The sequence below is a fragment of the Lynx canadensis genome, chromosome D3 (genome assembly GCF_007474595.2).
Source record: "Lynx canadensis isolate LIC74 chromosome D3, mLynCan4.pri.v2, whole genome shotgun sequence".
Lineage (NCBI taxonomy): Eukaryota > Metazoa > Chordata > Mammalia > Carnivora > Felidae > Lynx > Lynx canadensis.
This window is the reverse complement of record NC_044314.2, coordinates 77,182,213-77,197,837: the sequence shown is the minus strand read 5'-3', so window position 1 is coordinate 77,197,837 and position 15,625 is coordinate 77,182,213. Positions and strand designations below refer to the sequence as shown.

The 15,625-nt window shown below is 57.4% G+C and overlaps 1 protein-coding gene across 2 annotated transcripts; it reads left to right on the top strand.

The window, feature by feature from the left end:
• Positions 1–509: 509 nt before the first annotated feature.
• ACADS (acyl-CoA dehydrogenase short chain) lies at positions 510–12,824 on the top strand. Of its 2 annotated transcripts, XM_030336770.1 has the most exons (11): positions 510–588; positions 2,127–2,290; positions 9,551–9,700; positions 9,939–10,050; positions 10,512–10,663; positions 10,964–11,134; positions 11,207–11,344; positions 11,521–11,616; positions 11,818–11,874; positions 12,035–12,198; positions 12,356–12,824. In XM_030336770.1, exons 1-10 carry the CDS (start codon positions 543–545, stop codon positions 12,185–12,187), a joined length of 1,239 nt encoding a protein of 412 aa, XP_030192630.1. In that variant the 5' UTR covers positions 510–542; the 3' UTR covers positions 12,188–12,198; positions 12,356–12,824. The 2 variants fall into 2 exon arrangements, with proteins under 2 accessions (XP_030192630.1, XP_030192629.1); XM_030336769.1 differs by having other exon boundaries at positions 12,035–12,824.
• Positions 12,825–15,625: the final 2,801 nt, after the last annotated feature.

Sequence of the window (15,625 nt, the reverse complement as noted above, 5' to 3'; positions counted from 1 at the left end):
GGTGGGTGCCATGAATAAGGAAAATAAACGCTGGGATGGAGAATGTGTGGTCAGGGCAGGCCTCAGTGAGTCAGGCCTGGATGGAGGGACGGAGTATTCCGGGCAGAGGAACAGGGCTTGCAAAGTCCCGGAGGCAGGAACAAGCCCTGCTGCTGTTGCAGAAAAGCTGCTGCAGAAAAGCTGCCTTGTGCGGCCAGAGCAAAGACAGCCAGGGCCCGGTGGGCATGGTGGGCTTGGGGCGGGAGAAGTGGGCGGGAGAAGTGGGCGGGGGGGTGGCCATATGGGGCATTTTAGGCTGCGGGCTTGGATTTTAGGAGAGGCGGGCCACCGTCCAAGGGTTTTGAGAACGGACGTCCGTGGACAGCGGAGACCGCGGGACCCCGGGAGAGTGCGGTTTGCGCTAGCTGGAGGGAGGCGGGGCCGGGAAGAGCCGCGGCGGACCCCGCCCCCGGGGCTGGGGCCCGTGACGTCCCGCCTCCGGCCCCGCCCACGCGGCCCGGAGCCCGCGCGCCTGCGGTGGCAGTTTGGGGGTGTTCGCGTCCATGGCAGCTACGCTGCTCGCCCGGGCCTGCGGCCCCAGCCTCCGAGGTGAGTGCGCTCCCGCTCCGCTCAGCAGGGCGGCGGCCCGGGCCGGCCGGGCTCTCCCCGGCAACGGCGGGAGGGCGGGCGGCGCCCGCTCCGGGAGCGCGCGCGGCCTTTGCCCTAGTTGGGCCGCTGCTGGCGCCTGCGCGGCCCCGGCTCCGGTTCCGACCCCCGCCTGCGGCCCGGCTCTCGCAGTGGTATCAGCGCCCCGAGCGTCATTTCCCCGCCCCCTCAGGTCCGGGGCGCGTCCCTCCTCCCGAGCCAGGCTTGGGATTGAACCCTGACCCTGGGACTTTGACCTTGGACGAGACGCTCGGCCCGTCCTCCTCATATGGCGGGCGCGTGGGTAAAATGGTCCCGCCAATGTGTTACTGTTCTCAGGGAGTTGTTACAACGGTCGAATCAGACACAGCCTGTGTAACACACTCAGTTCAGCGCCTGGCATATGGTGCCCAGTGAATGTTAGGTGTTCACACTGCGCTTCACGCTGCACCTTTCCCAGCTTCTTTCTCTCCCTGTAGCCGCAGTGACACACGTGGCCAGGGCGTCCTTTGCCTGGCCAGAGACCCAACTCACCCTGCAGGACTGCAATAAGGGGACCCCCCCCCCCCCCCATTGAGGTCTGTCTCTGTCAGGCCCTGTGCTGAGTGCTGCAGTCAGGATCTCTTTACCCCTTCCACCCCCAGGAGCTAAGTACTGTGGGCCTCCACATTTTCTGGGAACTGAGACCCAGTGAAGTTAAGATCCTTGCCTAAGGACACAAAGCTGTCTTATTATTACCATTGGTGTCCTAATGGGATAGTTGTGTGCAAAGTGTTTAGTAAGTGGAGAAAGCATTCCGTTGGTGTGCATTTCTGAACAGCAGCACTATTGACATGTTGGGCCGATGATTCTTTTATTTTGTACTTTTTAAAAAAAATTTAGAGATAGGGAGTGAATGTGAGCTGAGGAGGGGGACGGAGGGAGAGACAAACTTTTTATTTTCCTATTAAAAATTTTTTTTTAATGTTTATTTTGAGAGAGTGGGGGAGGGGCAGACACAGAGGCCGATGTGGGGCTCTATCTCAGGAACTGTGAGATCATGACCTGAGCTGAAATCAAGAGTCCAATGCTTAACTGACTGAGCCACTCAGGTGCCCTGAGAGACAGAATCTTTTTTTTTTTTTTTTTGAGAGACGATCTTAAGCAGGCTCTACACTCATCGTGGAGCTGGCCGCAGAACTCGATCCCACAACCCTAGGATCATGACCTGAGCCAAAATCAAGAGTCAGATGCTCAACCGACTGAGCCACCCAGACATCCCTGGGCAGATAATCCTTTGTTGTGGGATCTGTCCTGTACATTGTAGGTAGGGTGTTAGTACCCCTGGCCCCTACCCAGTTCATAGCGATAGCATTTCGCTCTTCAGGTGTAACGACCAGAATTGTTTCCAGACGTTGCCAGATGTCCTTTGGGACATTCCTGGTGGAGGCCCACCAAGTCATTGGTTTATGATGGTGATGATGATGCAATCCCTTTCCACCAACACCTGTTCTTGCCGGCAGCTCTGCGTCCTTGGGACTGGCGTCAGTTGTACACTATCTACCAGTCTGTGGAACTTCCCGAGACGCACCAGATGCTGCGTCAGACGTGCCGGGAATTTGCCGAGAAGGAGCTGGTTCCCATTGCCGCCCAGGTGGACAAGGAGCATCGCTTCCCGACAGCCCAGGTGAGAGTTCCAACCTCAGCAGCCCCTGATGGTGGTCTGCCAGCTGCTCCTGGATGTGTGGGGACAGTGACAGCCAGAGGCACCGAGACTCCCAAGCCAGGAACCCTGGGACCCAGAAAATGTTCTGGAGGTTTCCTTCGTTCAGCACGAGGCCTGGATTTAACTCCTGGAATAACAGTAATAATGGTGCGTGGTCGGCATGCTCACTGTGTGCCAGGCCTTGTGCCTATAGTAAGAGTTAACGCTTGCAGGGTGCTCGGCACGGTTCTGAGGTGTGCCAGCCCATCTGCGTCTCACCGTAGCCCTGTGAGGTGAGGGTACTGGTATCATACATCCGGTTGTGCGTTTGGTGAACCCAGAGGGACTCAAGGGTTCAATAATGGGCCCCAGGTCACGGAGCTCGGGAGTTGCACAGCTAGGGCTGGGACCCAGCTCTTCGCCAGACCCGGAGCTCTCAGTGCGAGTGCTCTTTCCCTTGACGTCGGCGCATCTGTAATTTCACGTTTAAGATGTTCCTGCCGTAGGGGCGCCTGGGTGACTCAGGAGGTTAAGCGTCCAACTCTTGATTTCAGCTCAGGTCGTGATCTCACGGTTTGTGAGATCAAGCCCCACGTCGGGCTCTGCGCTGACAGCAAGGGCCCTGCTTGGGATTCTCTGTCTCCCTCTCTCTGCCCTCCCCCCCCCCCCCCCCCGTCTCCAGTAAATAAACTTTAAAAAAAAAAGCTGTTCCTGCTGTATTCCCGGGCCTGGCAAGCCATGTGGCACATGGTACAAATATCCAATAGCTATTTGTTCAGTCAATAACTTGTAAAAGAGGAAACCTTTCTGGCCTCTTCTCTTGGCCTGTTTTTTTTCACTCTTAAGGAGTTCAAGAGTTGCCATCCATGTCTTCTGGGCTCTGGGGCCACTTTTCCAGCTTAGAAAATACTGTGCTGATCACAGCATATTGGGCACTGTGCTTAGAACCATGGCAGTCCCTGGGGAGCTCCAGGTATGGTAGAACCTGGCATTCTGGGCACTGGCATCAGGGGGATAACTTTTGAGTTGTTGAGTACTTCATGTGCACCTTCTTAGTCTAGTCCTGAGGACATCCTCACCTGCAAGTCTAATCTCCATTTTGCTTCTAGAATGCTCACAAGGATTAAGTGGGGTAATGCCTGTCAAATTCTGGTGCCTCCTGGCCCTTGGGAAATGGTAGCTATTATTAATACCATTACGTTGAGAAATTTGAGGCAGAGGTAAAGTGATTTTCCAGGGTTACTGATCTGTGGTGCTAGACTTCATATCTCAAGTCTGGCTGGCTCCAAAACCCTTCTCCATCCACACTATCCACGTGGTTGTTCCAGAAGCCCCGCTGGCAGGCAGGGAAGCCTCCTTCTAGTTGGGAATATTCCCGTCAAAGGTCTAAGCTGCCCTTCTGCCCTCTGTACCCACATGCCCTGCTCTCAGTAACCTTATCTGGCAGTTTCCCTTCACCTTTCGGTGCCGTTAATGGAGATGTGAACAAACGCCATCTCTCTGCAGACAGAGGATGGGAGTGAGCGGATGACCATTGACAAGCAGGAAGAGCTCAGAGGCGCTCTCCCCACAGCGGTTATGTGAGCGTGGCTGTGTGCTGGGGCTTTTCCTACCAAAAGACAGTCGGCTTGATTTACTTTTCCTATCCTATTCCTACATTCCCTCAAATTCTTACTAATACTACAGACAGATTTGCTCTGGGCAAGAAAGCTGGCAATAGAAACAGACTTTTTGACGAGCTCCTCTGAACTAATCCTCTGGCTTTTAATCTCCTCCCTGCTTCCTGGTGCTGGGTATTTTTCAAGCTAACCCTCCGGAATAGGGGCAGACACAGGCATGGGGGGAGGAGACCATGGGCGCCGGCAGCCTCCTTCCCTCTGGCAGGTGGGGGCAGCTCATCAGAATCTGCCGAATGCACGGCCATGGCTCAGAGTCGCGATGGCATCTGTATTTGGGTCTGTGTTGGTCAGGGTGTTTTCATGTCTGTGATGTCATCAAATTGTCCCGAGTCCTGCTGTTATTATCCCCTTTTCGTAGATGACAAAGGAGCCGTTGTTTGAATTGCCTGGGGTTGCAGAGCTAGCAAGGAGTTGTGCTAAATCTTCGGATTTTGCCACCACCCCGCTTGTCTTGGTGGCTGATGGGATTATGGAGGTTAATCAGTACTGGACTCCCTTGGCCACAGATTGAGGAGGCCTGCTGGGTTTTTGCTTCCTCCCTCTCTGTGTTTCGGGGAGTGGGGGGGTGGTGCTCATCTCCCAGTTGCAGCAGGAAGGCCAGGGCTTAAGTGGGCAGAGGGAACAGAGCTCGAGCCACACAGAGGATATGGCAGGTTGTGGAATTCAAGATAATAATCCCACTAGTGTTTCCAGATAAAATAGAGATAGGAACAGGAATAACTATCATTTAGGGGTTACTGTATTCTAGGTGCTTATGCCTTACATCTTCGGCACAACACTCTGGGGGTAGTTACTTAAATTATCTTCAGTTTTTAGATGAAAACGGAAGCCACGGGTTAAGCTGCTTGCTTCCCAGTCACACATACAGAGTCAGTAGGAGTCTATAGACTCCCGAGCCCGGCCTGGCCTATAGTAGATGCTTAGTTAATGATTTCTAATATTTTTTCACCACTGCCCAGAAATGTGGGTTTATGGGGGAAGGGTCAAGGGGAGAAGAATTGGGGGAGCAGACCAACTATTAGGTGGAAGGCTGGTGCCAATTTCTGGTTACTTGGCTGGTTTGAGAACCTAAGTTCAACTTCATTCTTCCTGGGTCCAAACCAAAAAAAAGAAAAAAGAAGAAAAAAAGGTGTAAATATAAACTTACAATGTTATTTTGTCATAAAGGGAAGCAAGAAATAAAATGGTGTTTCAACTAATTTTGGACTCACCAAACTTTATGTGTGGAAAACTGAGCCCGGGCGCCTGGCTGGCTCAGTCAGGAGAGCGGGCGACTCTTGATCTCAGGGTCATGAGTTCAAGCCCCCTGATGGGTGTGGAGCATACAAAACAAAACAAAACTGAGCCCCATTTCTTCTTCACTCAGTGACTGTTTATTGAATAACTTTAATAGACCAGGTGCAACACCTCGTCTTTTTCATGCCCTGGCAGGTGATGGTGCTACGCTGACCTGGTTAGCCACATAGAAACCTCTAGGGCCCTACCCCATTTTCTTCTTCCTCATAGCCACCGACTCTTGTTAATTCCACCCTGGAAATGTGTCCTGATTGCCGCCTCCCATGTGTCTCAAGCGGATTTCATCGGTCTGTGTTCCGGGAGCATCCCGTTCATAACCCATGATCCTGGTTGTGCTCAGCACATCGCCGGGCGTATGTCTTCCAGCACGGATGTTGGAGGCAGTGAGCTCCTATCTGTGTTTGCACGTCCCTGTGCACACAACACCTTGCTCTCAATGAGTGCTCGACCTTCAGCAGATGGTCGCCCAGCTGTCAGGTAGCCCCAAATGTCCTTGCTGCATCAGCTCGGAGCACCCACGAGCCGACAGCGGACACTAGAGGCGGAGGCCAACGGGGCCTCTTTCCCTCGAATATGCAGCCAATCTCCAACAGGCTGGGAGATTTGATTCTTCTAAGGGGGTTAGTTTGGGCTCTAGTGAGCACACACATACTTAGGATCCATTTGATTTGTAAAAATGTGAGCTCTAGAGGCGACTTGAGGCATTGACTTTATATGAAGTACCTGCTCAGCGTCTCCCAAACCCAAGGCAGGTGGTGCCGAAGGCTCATTCTGTTGCAACCAGGAAAGGGGTGTTACTCTTTCTGGCGTCTTGGGAGTTTGGAGACCAGTAGGCTTGGCCTTGTCGGGGCTGGTGACTCTCTTTGGGTTGCAGGTCTGGCTCACAGACACAAGAGACCGAGGGTGGCCATATGAGTAGCTCCGGGAGGTTCCCCTTGGGACGACTCTGAAGCCCAGGCCCCTCTGCTGGTAGCTGGTGGCCATCCGTGCACTTAGATCGGAAACGATTTCCACCACTGGACACGTGTTCTTTATGTTTCTGCTGCTTTCCATCTTGGCCCTGCTTTCTTTCTCTTTTTGATGATACTGCGTGTTCTTTCCACGGCCCCGCTGGTTCTTTCCCTCGATGCCGGCCTCTTTTCCAGGACACACTTGGGTGAGCGCACCTCGTGGCCATTACTGCTTCTGCCTCCGTATTGTTCCTAGAACATTCCTGCCTCTGGCCGTAACCTTTGCCAGAGTTCTCACGATCTGCTTCAGAATAGAAAGGTTGGAAAGGGCAGCCCCAGGCCCCAGGCATCCCTGATGAAACTGGGGGAACCTGGTTGTGTGCAGGCTCTGGGCCTGGCGTGGGTGAGTGCCTGCCCTCAAGCGTGTTGGGGCTGGAGGTTTTTCAAGCAGACACTGATGGCAGGAGGTGGGGGAGGAGGGGACATGGGTGAGACTCTCAAGAGGAATGACCGGTCAGGGGTTCAGTGATCTCCTACAGTGACAGCTGCCTGGATAGCCAGTGGGAGGCGCTGCGGAGGGGAGAGTGCCCGGAACTCTGGCTTCCTTGTAGCGGAGACTTGGCTTGATTCCTTGTGTCCTGGAACCCCACCTGGGATTTGGGTTTCCTTTTTGTTTCCGGGGATGAGGTGGAGTTGTGGGACGTTGGACTAATCCGACCTTTCTTCCGGGCCGAACCCGGAAGGGCTGTGGCATGAGGAGGAGGTTGGGTGGCACTGGTAGGTAGCGTGGGGCAGTTTTGCCGGTAGGCCAGAGAGAGCCTTCCAGCGGGGTGCCCTTCTAGGCTCGCGCATGCGTCCTGGAGGCTTGCGTGTTTCCGGCACCTGGTGGAGTGTGGCCCGGACTCCTAACCCGGCACCACGTTTCTCCCCCTGGCATGGGTGAGTTGGCTACCTTCAAGTGTGGGTCTGATGGTTTCTGTTTGGAGGCCACGCTTGTGCTGGCACAGCGTCCTGTGAGGCCCCACATGGGTTCAGATCAGCGCCGAGTAGGTCACTCTACCTTGAACCCCCCCCCCCCCCCCCCCCCCCCCCCCCCCCCCTCGCCGGGTGCTTCCCACCTGCTGAAGCGATACAGCATCTCCGAGCAGGCCGCTGCCCCCCCTCTGACGGCAGGTGTGCGGTCAGCACAGAACGTTTGTCTTTTCAGCGGTTCTCGAAATGACACATCCCTGGCGCCTCTGGGTACTTTATCACCGTCTGTTAGTTTCCTCTTGCTGGTGTCCACAGACTAGCGGCTTGAAACGACACCACGTTATTATCTGACAGCTCCTGGAGATCAAAAATCTGATGTGGGACCCGCTGGGCTGAGAGCCGCATGCTGGCCGGGCCGCTTCCTTCTGGCGGCTCCAGAGAAGGGGCCATCTCCGTTCTCCGACCCTCCTGTCTCCCTCTTTCCCTTGTAAGGACCCTGGAGATGACATTGGGTCCCCCTGGGTAATCCAGGGTAACCCTCATCTCACCAGCCTTAATCTCACCTGCAGAGCCTCCCACCCATGTCGCCCCCCCGTGGCTGCAGAGCTTCATTGCAGTTGCGGCTCTGCAGCTCACTGCCTTTCGGCAGACACTTGTGGTCTTTCCGGAGTGGCGGAGGGGAGTAAGGTCACCCCAGGTGTGGAGTCTTACAGGAGAGTCTCCCCGGGAGCGGTTCAAGGCAGAATCTGGTAAGAGATTCATAGAGGGATGCACAGATCGTTATGGAAGTGCCCCTCCTCCCATCCATTCTTGTCCAGACGCCAACTTGTCAGCTACTTAATGATAGTAAGTGCCATTCACTGATCAGCTTGTGCCCGGCACTGGGCTCAGCATTTTATTTTATTTTTTTTTATTTTTTTATTTTTTCAACGTTTATTTATTTTTGGGACAGGGAGAGACAGAGCATGAACGGGGGAGGGGCAGAGAGAGAGGGAGACACAGAATCGGAAACAGGCTCCAGGCTCTGAGCCATCAGCCCAGAGCCTGACGCGGGGCTCGAACTCACGGACCGCGAGATCGTGACCTGGCTGAAGCCGGACGCTTAACCGACTGCGCCACCCAGGTGCCCCTGGGCTCAGCATTTTATATATATTGTCTCAGTCCTCAAACAGTTCTGTGATGAAGATCCTATTTGCAGAGGAAGTGTAACAATTTTATAATCATGGAAATAATATTATAGAAAAGTGAGAAGATATTGTGAACATTCTTATGTTTGCTTCTTTTAAGTTAAAATAACGTAAGAACACGGTTACAAGAATCTAGTGACATAGAGGGGCTCGTGGAAAGCAACGGTGCCCTTCTCCTCCCCCCGCCCCTGCTGCTCCCCACAGTCACTTGGTTTTATTTGCTTCTTTTTGAAGCTCGGTAGGTTGTGTGTGGTCCCCGTTGGGCAGAAGGAAAGCAGGCTGAAGGAGGGTAGGCAGTTCGTCCCAGGTCAGAGGGGCGGAGCTGGGTGGTGTGCTGAGCTGGTTATGGCCCTGGGGTCACGGCCTGGGGTGCAGTCCAGCTGCACTGCCTCCGGGCTCTGGCCCCGAGCAGGTTGCTTCATGTGTCTGAGCTCTGGAAAGACTCAGATGCAGAGCTGGGCACGCAGTAGTCACTTGATGGTTGACCATTACTAGTATTGTCCTGCATCAGAAATTCCAAACTCTTACCACTTATTCGCTCTTTCACGGGCACTGGGGATAGCACAGTGGGCAGACAGCAGTCTCTGCCATCATGGTCAGGGAGAAGGATCGTAACCGAAACCAGCAGGGTAATAGGTGTGAACCTGCACCCGCCTAAGCACCGCATTGGAAAGGCGGAGATTCTGGGAGGGCACGCAGTTAGAGGACAGAGACGGCAGCTGGAAGAAGCGAGGCTCGAGCTGAGGTCTGAAAGGAAGGAGGCCGCAACAACTCATTTGCAAATGATCGGAAACAGCAAGTGCAAAGACCCTGTGGTGGGGCGGCAGAGTATGTGCGTGGGGCTGAGAAGGTCAGTATGACACTATGCTGCCCTGCTCCTTACCTTGGAGGCCCCTGAAGGCTTCCTGTACCTTCTGCCTGCTCGCTGGCTGTGGCTGCAGACACAGAGGTGAGCCAGTGTGGAGTGTGGGGGCACAACAGCTTCAGTCCACGGTGCTGTCACGCAGACCTCAGCTGAGGCTGGGTCTTCAGTGTCTGGATTCGGGCATCATGGGGTGGGTGGATGGGGCCACATGGACTGTTTGTGCAGACACCGGCTCAGGAGCTAAGGGGTGCTCGCCCGACGGCCCTGGCCATGACATCCTTCCTTGGGGCCAGGTGAAGAAGATGGGCGAGCTCGGGCTTCTGGCCATGGATGTGCCCGAGGAGCTAAATGGTGCCGGCCTTGATTACCTGGCCTATGCCATTGCCATGGAGGAGATCAGTCGGGGCTGTGCCTCTACAGGAGTCATCATGAGTGTCAACAACGTGAGTTCCCTCTCCTGGGTCCCTGGGACACACAGGTGGAGGGGAGGGTCCCGTGGGCAGGTGGGCACCCTGGCTATGTGTCCAGGCACCCTGGGCACAGCCAGGCCTTGGTGCCCAGCCCCCAACCTCCTCTGGGCTTGGTCCTTTCAGGTAGGGCCCTGTAGAGAACAGGTCTTGGGGTGGGGTCCACAGGCAGGCAGGTGGCCTCTGACCGCCTCCCCGCGCCCACCCCCTCCAGTCCCTCTACTTGGGGCCTCTCCTGAAGTTCGGCTCCAAGGAGCAGAAGCAGCTGTGGATTACCCCTTTTACCGGTGGTGACAAAATTGGCTGCTTTGCACTCAGTGAACCAGGTACCACGGTGGGACAGCGGTCGGCCCCCATCCCCTCACCTCAGGGTCAGAGTGACGGACTTGGGTTGGAGCTGGGTTGTCCCCCAGGGCAGAGGCAGGAGGGGGGCCCGCGAGAGGCGAGGGCACAGGTCTTCCGTGCGGGCCGCCTGGGAGTGACCAAGGAGCACGCAGTCACCTCAGCTGAGCCGGTGAGGGATGCCTGGCTCTGGGGTCCCTTCGGGGTGAAGACGCCCTGCTGTGCCACCCCCCTCCCCTCCTGGACTAGTCTCCGAGGACTGTGGGAGCTGGTGCGACCTGGGAGCTTTCTGTTAGGAGCCAGAACCCTGATTCTTTGGAGGCCAGGTGGCAGGGGCCTCGTGCTCACAAGTGGGGGGGTGGGTGGAGCCCGGGTCCCCTGCTTGCTGGTGGCAGCGCCCTTTGCGGGGTGGAGGCGGTGGACTCTGAGTCTGTGCGTGGGGCAGGGAATGGCAGCGACGCAGGAGCCGCCTCCACCACCGCCCGAGCGGAGGGCGACTCGTGGGTCCTGAACGGCACCAAGGCCTGGATCACCAACGCGTGGGAGGCCTCCGCCACCGTGGTCTTTGCCAGCACAGACAGATCCTTGCACAACAAGGTGGGGACCCCAGGGGGAGGGTCGATGAGACCTCCGGGATGCAGACCTTTCGCAGTTTCTTCACCCGAATCCCCTCGGCTCCGTGGAGCTGTTCTGCTCTTGGCCACCTTGGGGCTGCCCCTTCCCCTCTCTGGCCGGTTGTTGGCCTGAGGCTGGAGTCTGCACCGTCCCCAGGGAGGCCAGCAGAGGGCGTCCCGGCCTGAGGTCTGAGGGAGGGAAGGGGCTGCTCGGTGTCTGGTGGGGGATCAAGGGGTGTGGCCTGGGCCAGCCCCTGAGAACCTCGCTGGGTATGCCTCGCAGGGCATCAGTGCCTTCTTGGTTCCCATGCCGACGCCTGGGCTCACGCTGGGGAAGAAGGAAGACAAGCTGGGCATCCGGGCCTCATCCACGGCCAACCTCATCTTTGAGGACTGCCACGTCCCCAAGGACAACCTGCTGGGGGAGCTGGGGATGGGCTTCAAGATAGCCATGGTGAGCCCGGCAGTGGGGGGCAGGGGCTCTGGGGCCCCGCTGGCCAGCCACTGACCGGGGCCTTCCCCACAGCAAACCCTGGACATGGGGCGCATTGGCATTGCCGCCCAGGCCCTGGGCATTGCCCAGGCCGCCCTCGATTGTGCTGTGAACTATGCCGAGAATCGCAAGGCCTTCGGGGCCCCCCTCACCAAGCTCCAGAGCATCCAGGTAACGAGTGGAGCCTAGCCTGGATGCCGGAGGGAGGGCAGCCCGGCCTTTCCTCTCCGGCTCCGAGGTGAGCTTTTACCTGCTTGCAGGCTCTCCCTCCTCCTCCCTCCTGTCCTGGGAGGGAGGGGTGGGGGGGTGGGGCGGCCACTGACTGAGGCGGGGCTGGGTTCTTGCAGTTCAAGCTGGCGGACATGGCCCTGGCCCTGGAGAGTGCCCGGCTGCTGACCTGGCGTGCTGCCATGTTGAAGGATAACAAGAAGCCTTTTACCAAGGTGCCTGTGGCAAGGGGGTCCCTGGGCATGGCCCAGAGCTTTGGTGTGCCGAGGGAGAAGTCCGGGTGGGGTCCCGCTTCCTTGGGCCTCGTAGGCTTACTGCTTCGAGGGGAGGCTCCCCAGGCCCGGCCTTGCTGAAGGGCCATGAGCTGGGGGCTCCTCCCCAAAGTAGTGTCTGACCCCACCGTCCCCTGTGCTTAGGAAGCAGCAATGGCCAAGCTGGCTGCGTCGGAGGCTGCAACTGCCATCAGCCACCAGGTGAGTGTCCTGGGTGCATGAAGAGGTGCCTGGGTGTGAGGTCCCCAGGACTGAGTAGCTGAAAGTGGGCCGGTTACCCCTCCCTCGCTGGTCCCTTACTGTGGCCGATCCCGCCCCTGACCCGGCCTTTTCCCTCCCGATCCCCTGCTTTCCCCTGCAGGCCATCCAGATCCTGGGTGGCATGGGCTACGTGACAGAGATGCCGGCCGAACGGCACTACCGTGACGCGCGCATCACTGAGATTTATGAAGGCACCAGCGAGATCCAGAGGCTGGTGATCGCTGGGCACCTGCTCAAGAGCTACCGGAGCTGAGCCCCACTCAGGTGCCAGGCTGACCTGAGGACCGAGGGGAAGGGGGCGGGAGCCATGAGGCCTTAGCCCTGGCTCCCATCAGGGATGCTGGGGGGGGCGTGGACAGGCGGAGGGCGTGCCTGCCCTCTGCTGTGGACTCACCTGTTGCCCTCACTCTGCCCGCCCCAGACCAGACTGCCTGGGGGTTAAGTCTGGGAGAAAGGCAAGGCGAGGGGCGGTGGCCAGCATCGGAGGACACCCATCTTCAGCTCGGTTTTTTGGCTCTGCTTCCTTTTCACAACCGTGCCTTGTTTTCTTCATCTGAGTGGACCTGGCCTCCTGGCGGCTGAGTTACCACCATGGGGCCCCCATTTCCTTTCTCAGGTGGGCCCGGCTCTTGGCAGTGTCTGCTCCTCTCCCTGAGGTCAGGAGTCAGGGGGAGGAGTGGGCTGGGGGCCAGAATGACCGGGCCTCATTGTAGCACAAGTTGTGTTCTCCTCGGGGTTCCCAGGGACGTCTCGGGAAGGCTGTGTGGCTGGGTGACTGTGGAGGACCTGGCGCCCCATAACCCTGTACTTTGTGTGGGAAGGGCTCCGAATCACTCTTCGGGACAATCGAGCGTGGAAACTAATAAAGAATACCTGTGCTCTGGTCCTCACGTCCTTGTCTGGGTGCTGCTGGGGAGATGGCCCGCTGGTGGCTTCTGTTGCCCCGTGTGAGTATGAGTGTGTGTTTGCGTGTGTGAGGCTGACTGCAGGGGCGGCCGTCTGCACGGGAGAGCACCGGGACCAGGCAGGGTTGACTCAGTTAAGGAAGATGCAGGGCTGGGGTGAGGGGCTAGGACAGTGGCCGCCAGGTAGGGAGGGCAGGTCGGGGCCTCTGGGCCCATACTTGGGCCCAGCCCCCGAGCAGGAGGAAGGAGGGTGCCTGATGGGTGGGGAGGGGACCAGGGACTGGGCAAAGCTCAACAGGCCTGCAAGCCCGGCTGTGGAAGGGGGGGGCCTCGGCAGCATCCTTTGCTCAGGGTGGCCGTGCTGGAGCTGCTGGTGACGGGCCTGGTGTCCCAGCTTTGAACGACTGCCGCCCAACGTGATGAGGCAGCGGCAAGAAAAAGGGAACAGAGACAGATTTCAGAGGAGCCGGGGTCGGCCCTCCCCGTGAGGCCTCTGGAGGGAACTGGAGGCGGAGCCGTGACCCATCTGGAGCCCCCATCGCGCGGGCGCCGACCGGCCCGGACCCTCTTGGTGGCGGAAGCTGCCGGGAGCCTGTGGCCCTATCCCCGGGCCCTTCCTTTGCTCCCACGCGAGGGCCTGGCTGGGTCCGCCGCCCACTGCGGGTCCTGGAGGTCAGGTCAGCTCTGCGTGGCGGAGCGGCGCGCACGCGCTGTGGGGCCGGGCCGCAGGTGTGCGGGCGTCCTGCTACCGAGCCGCACCTGTGGCCGCATGCGTCTTCCCCGCGCGCTCTCTAGGTCAGGCTGCGGCCCCGGGCGGGCAGGCGGCAGGCGGACGGTGGACATCTGGGTGATCTGCGCCCCCTCCTGCTCCAGGTGAGCGCCCAGGGGCTTGGGTGCTAGCTCGCACCCTCTCTGGGGCTCCCAGATCTGCCCCTGTCGCCGCCCTGGGCTCAGGTGCGAGCCTGAGGTGGGGGGTGCGGGTGGGATTCGGGGCTTCTCCCCAGCAGCGGCCAAGTTAGACCTACCCCAACCGAAGCAGATGAAGGTCTGTCACTCCCGAGACACCGACCCCACGAACAGCTGGGAAGGGGTGTTCCTATGGCTCCCTGACCCCTTCAGCCAGATGGCACTGGCTCCTGGCCCAGCTGAAGGATGAGGGAACGGGCAGGTGGTTCATGTTGTCTGGGCCATTATTCTAGGTAGGGTGGGGGGTGGGGGGTGAGGGAGTTTAATGATGTTGAGGCCCAGAGGGGAACAGAGGGAGCCCAAACTGAGCCTTAGCCCCGGGCAGGGGTAGTCCAGCTGGAACCCAGCTCTCCTCAGGACTCCGGCCCCTCCTGGTTTGGCTTTAGGCCCACCTGCCCCACCTGCTCCAAAGCGTGTGGGTCTTGAAGGGCCGGCGGGCCTCGGGCTGGAGCCGCAGACACTGCTACTGAGTCAAAGGGCTGCACGCCAGGGGATGGGCCTGTTTCCAAGTCCCAGGTGGGTATCTGCTTCTCAGAACCGTCTGGGCCTTTCTGGGAAGACGGTGGGAAGAGCCTCACAGCGTCAGGAAGGGCCGGGAGCTGAGCCAGGGTCCAGTCTGCCCTCTAGTCCTTAAAGGGGCTGGTGGGGGTGGCGGGGGGTGGGGCAGTCAGCTCACCAACCCTTGGCTTTGACAAGGAGCGGGCCTCTGGTAGATGAAGCCAGCTCACGAGTAAGTGCTGAACTCCACCCCTGCGTCTGTTTGGACCTGAACTGTTGGAGGAGGTCTCGGACATCACGTCCCTTTGTGCTCAGCATGTATTTCCTGAGAACGAGGACATTTGCTGATGCACCTACAGGATGGTTACCGAAGGGGCAGCGTAACAGTGGTCAACTGTCATACAGAGACCCCGGTCACAATCTATCCGTTGTCCCGTTGTCTTTCTCATTTGTTTTCAAGGTCCAGGGTCACTTGCCGCATTGAGAGGTCTCTTGTCTCCTTCACTCCAGGACAGTTTCTCAGATGGTGTTTGTTTCTCATGACATTGGCATGTTTGAAGTGTCCAGGCTGGTCATTTTGTAGACTGCCCCTGGGTCTAGATTAGTCTAATCATTTCAGGACTGGCTTCATGCTGTGGATTTTTGGCAGTGAGAATGTGGCGAAGCTATTTTATTGCTGACTTCTGTTGTTGGTAGGTTGCCTTCTTCTGAATTAATCTGAGGTTTATCAGTGATTTCAGTCTTTCTTTTTTTTAATGTTTCTTTTTGAGAGAGAGAGCGAGCGCGAGCGTGCGTGTGAGTGGGGGAGGGGCAGAGAGAGAGGGAGACACAGAATCCGAAGCAGGCTCCAGGCTCTGAGCTGCCAGCACAGAGCCCGACGCGGGGCTCGAACTCATGAACTGTGAGATCATGCCCTGAGCTGAAGTCTGACGCTCAGCCGACCGAGCCACCCAGGCGCCCCCTAGCTTCCCTTTGTAAATCTTGATACCGTGTTTTCATTATTTCATTGTTCTGAGTCCCACTGCGCATGCGTTGTCCTTTGACTTACCAGTTATTGAGAAGAGTATTATTTTATTAACACGGGATTTTCCTCGGTATTTTTTGTTACTGATTTTTTTATACACTTGTGGTGAAATACATGTAATGTAAAACTTACCGTTTTTCCTCAAGGTAAATTCAGTGGTATTTAGCACATGTACAGTGTGCAACCATCAACACCATCTCGTTCCAGAACACTTTTGTCAGCCCAAAAGGAAATTCCGCACCCATCGGTATTGATCTTCACCTCAATTGCGATTGTGGTCTCAGAACATTTCCTGATT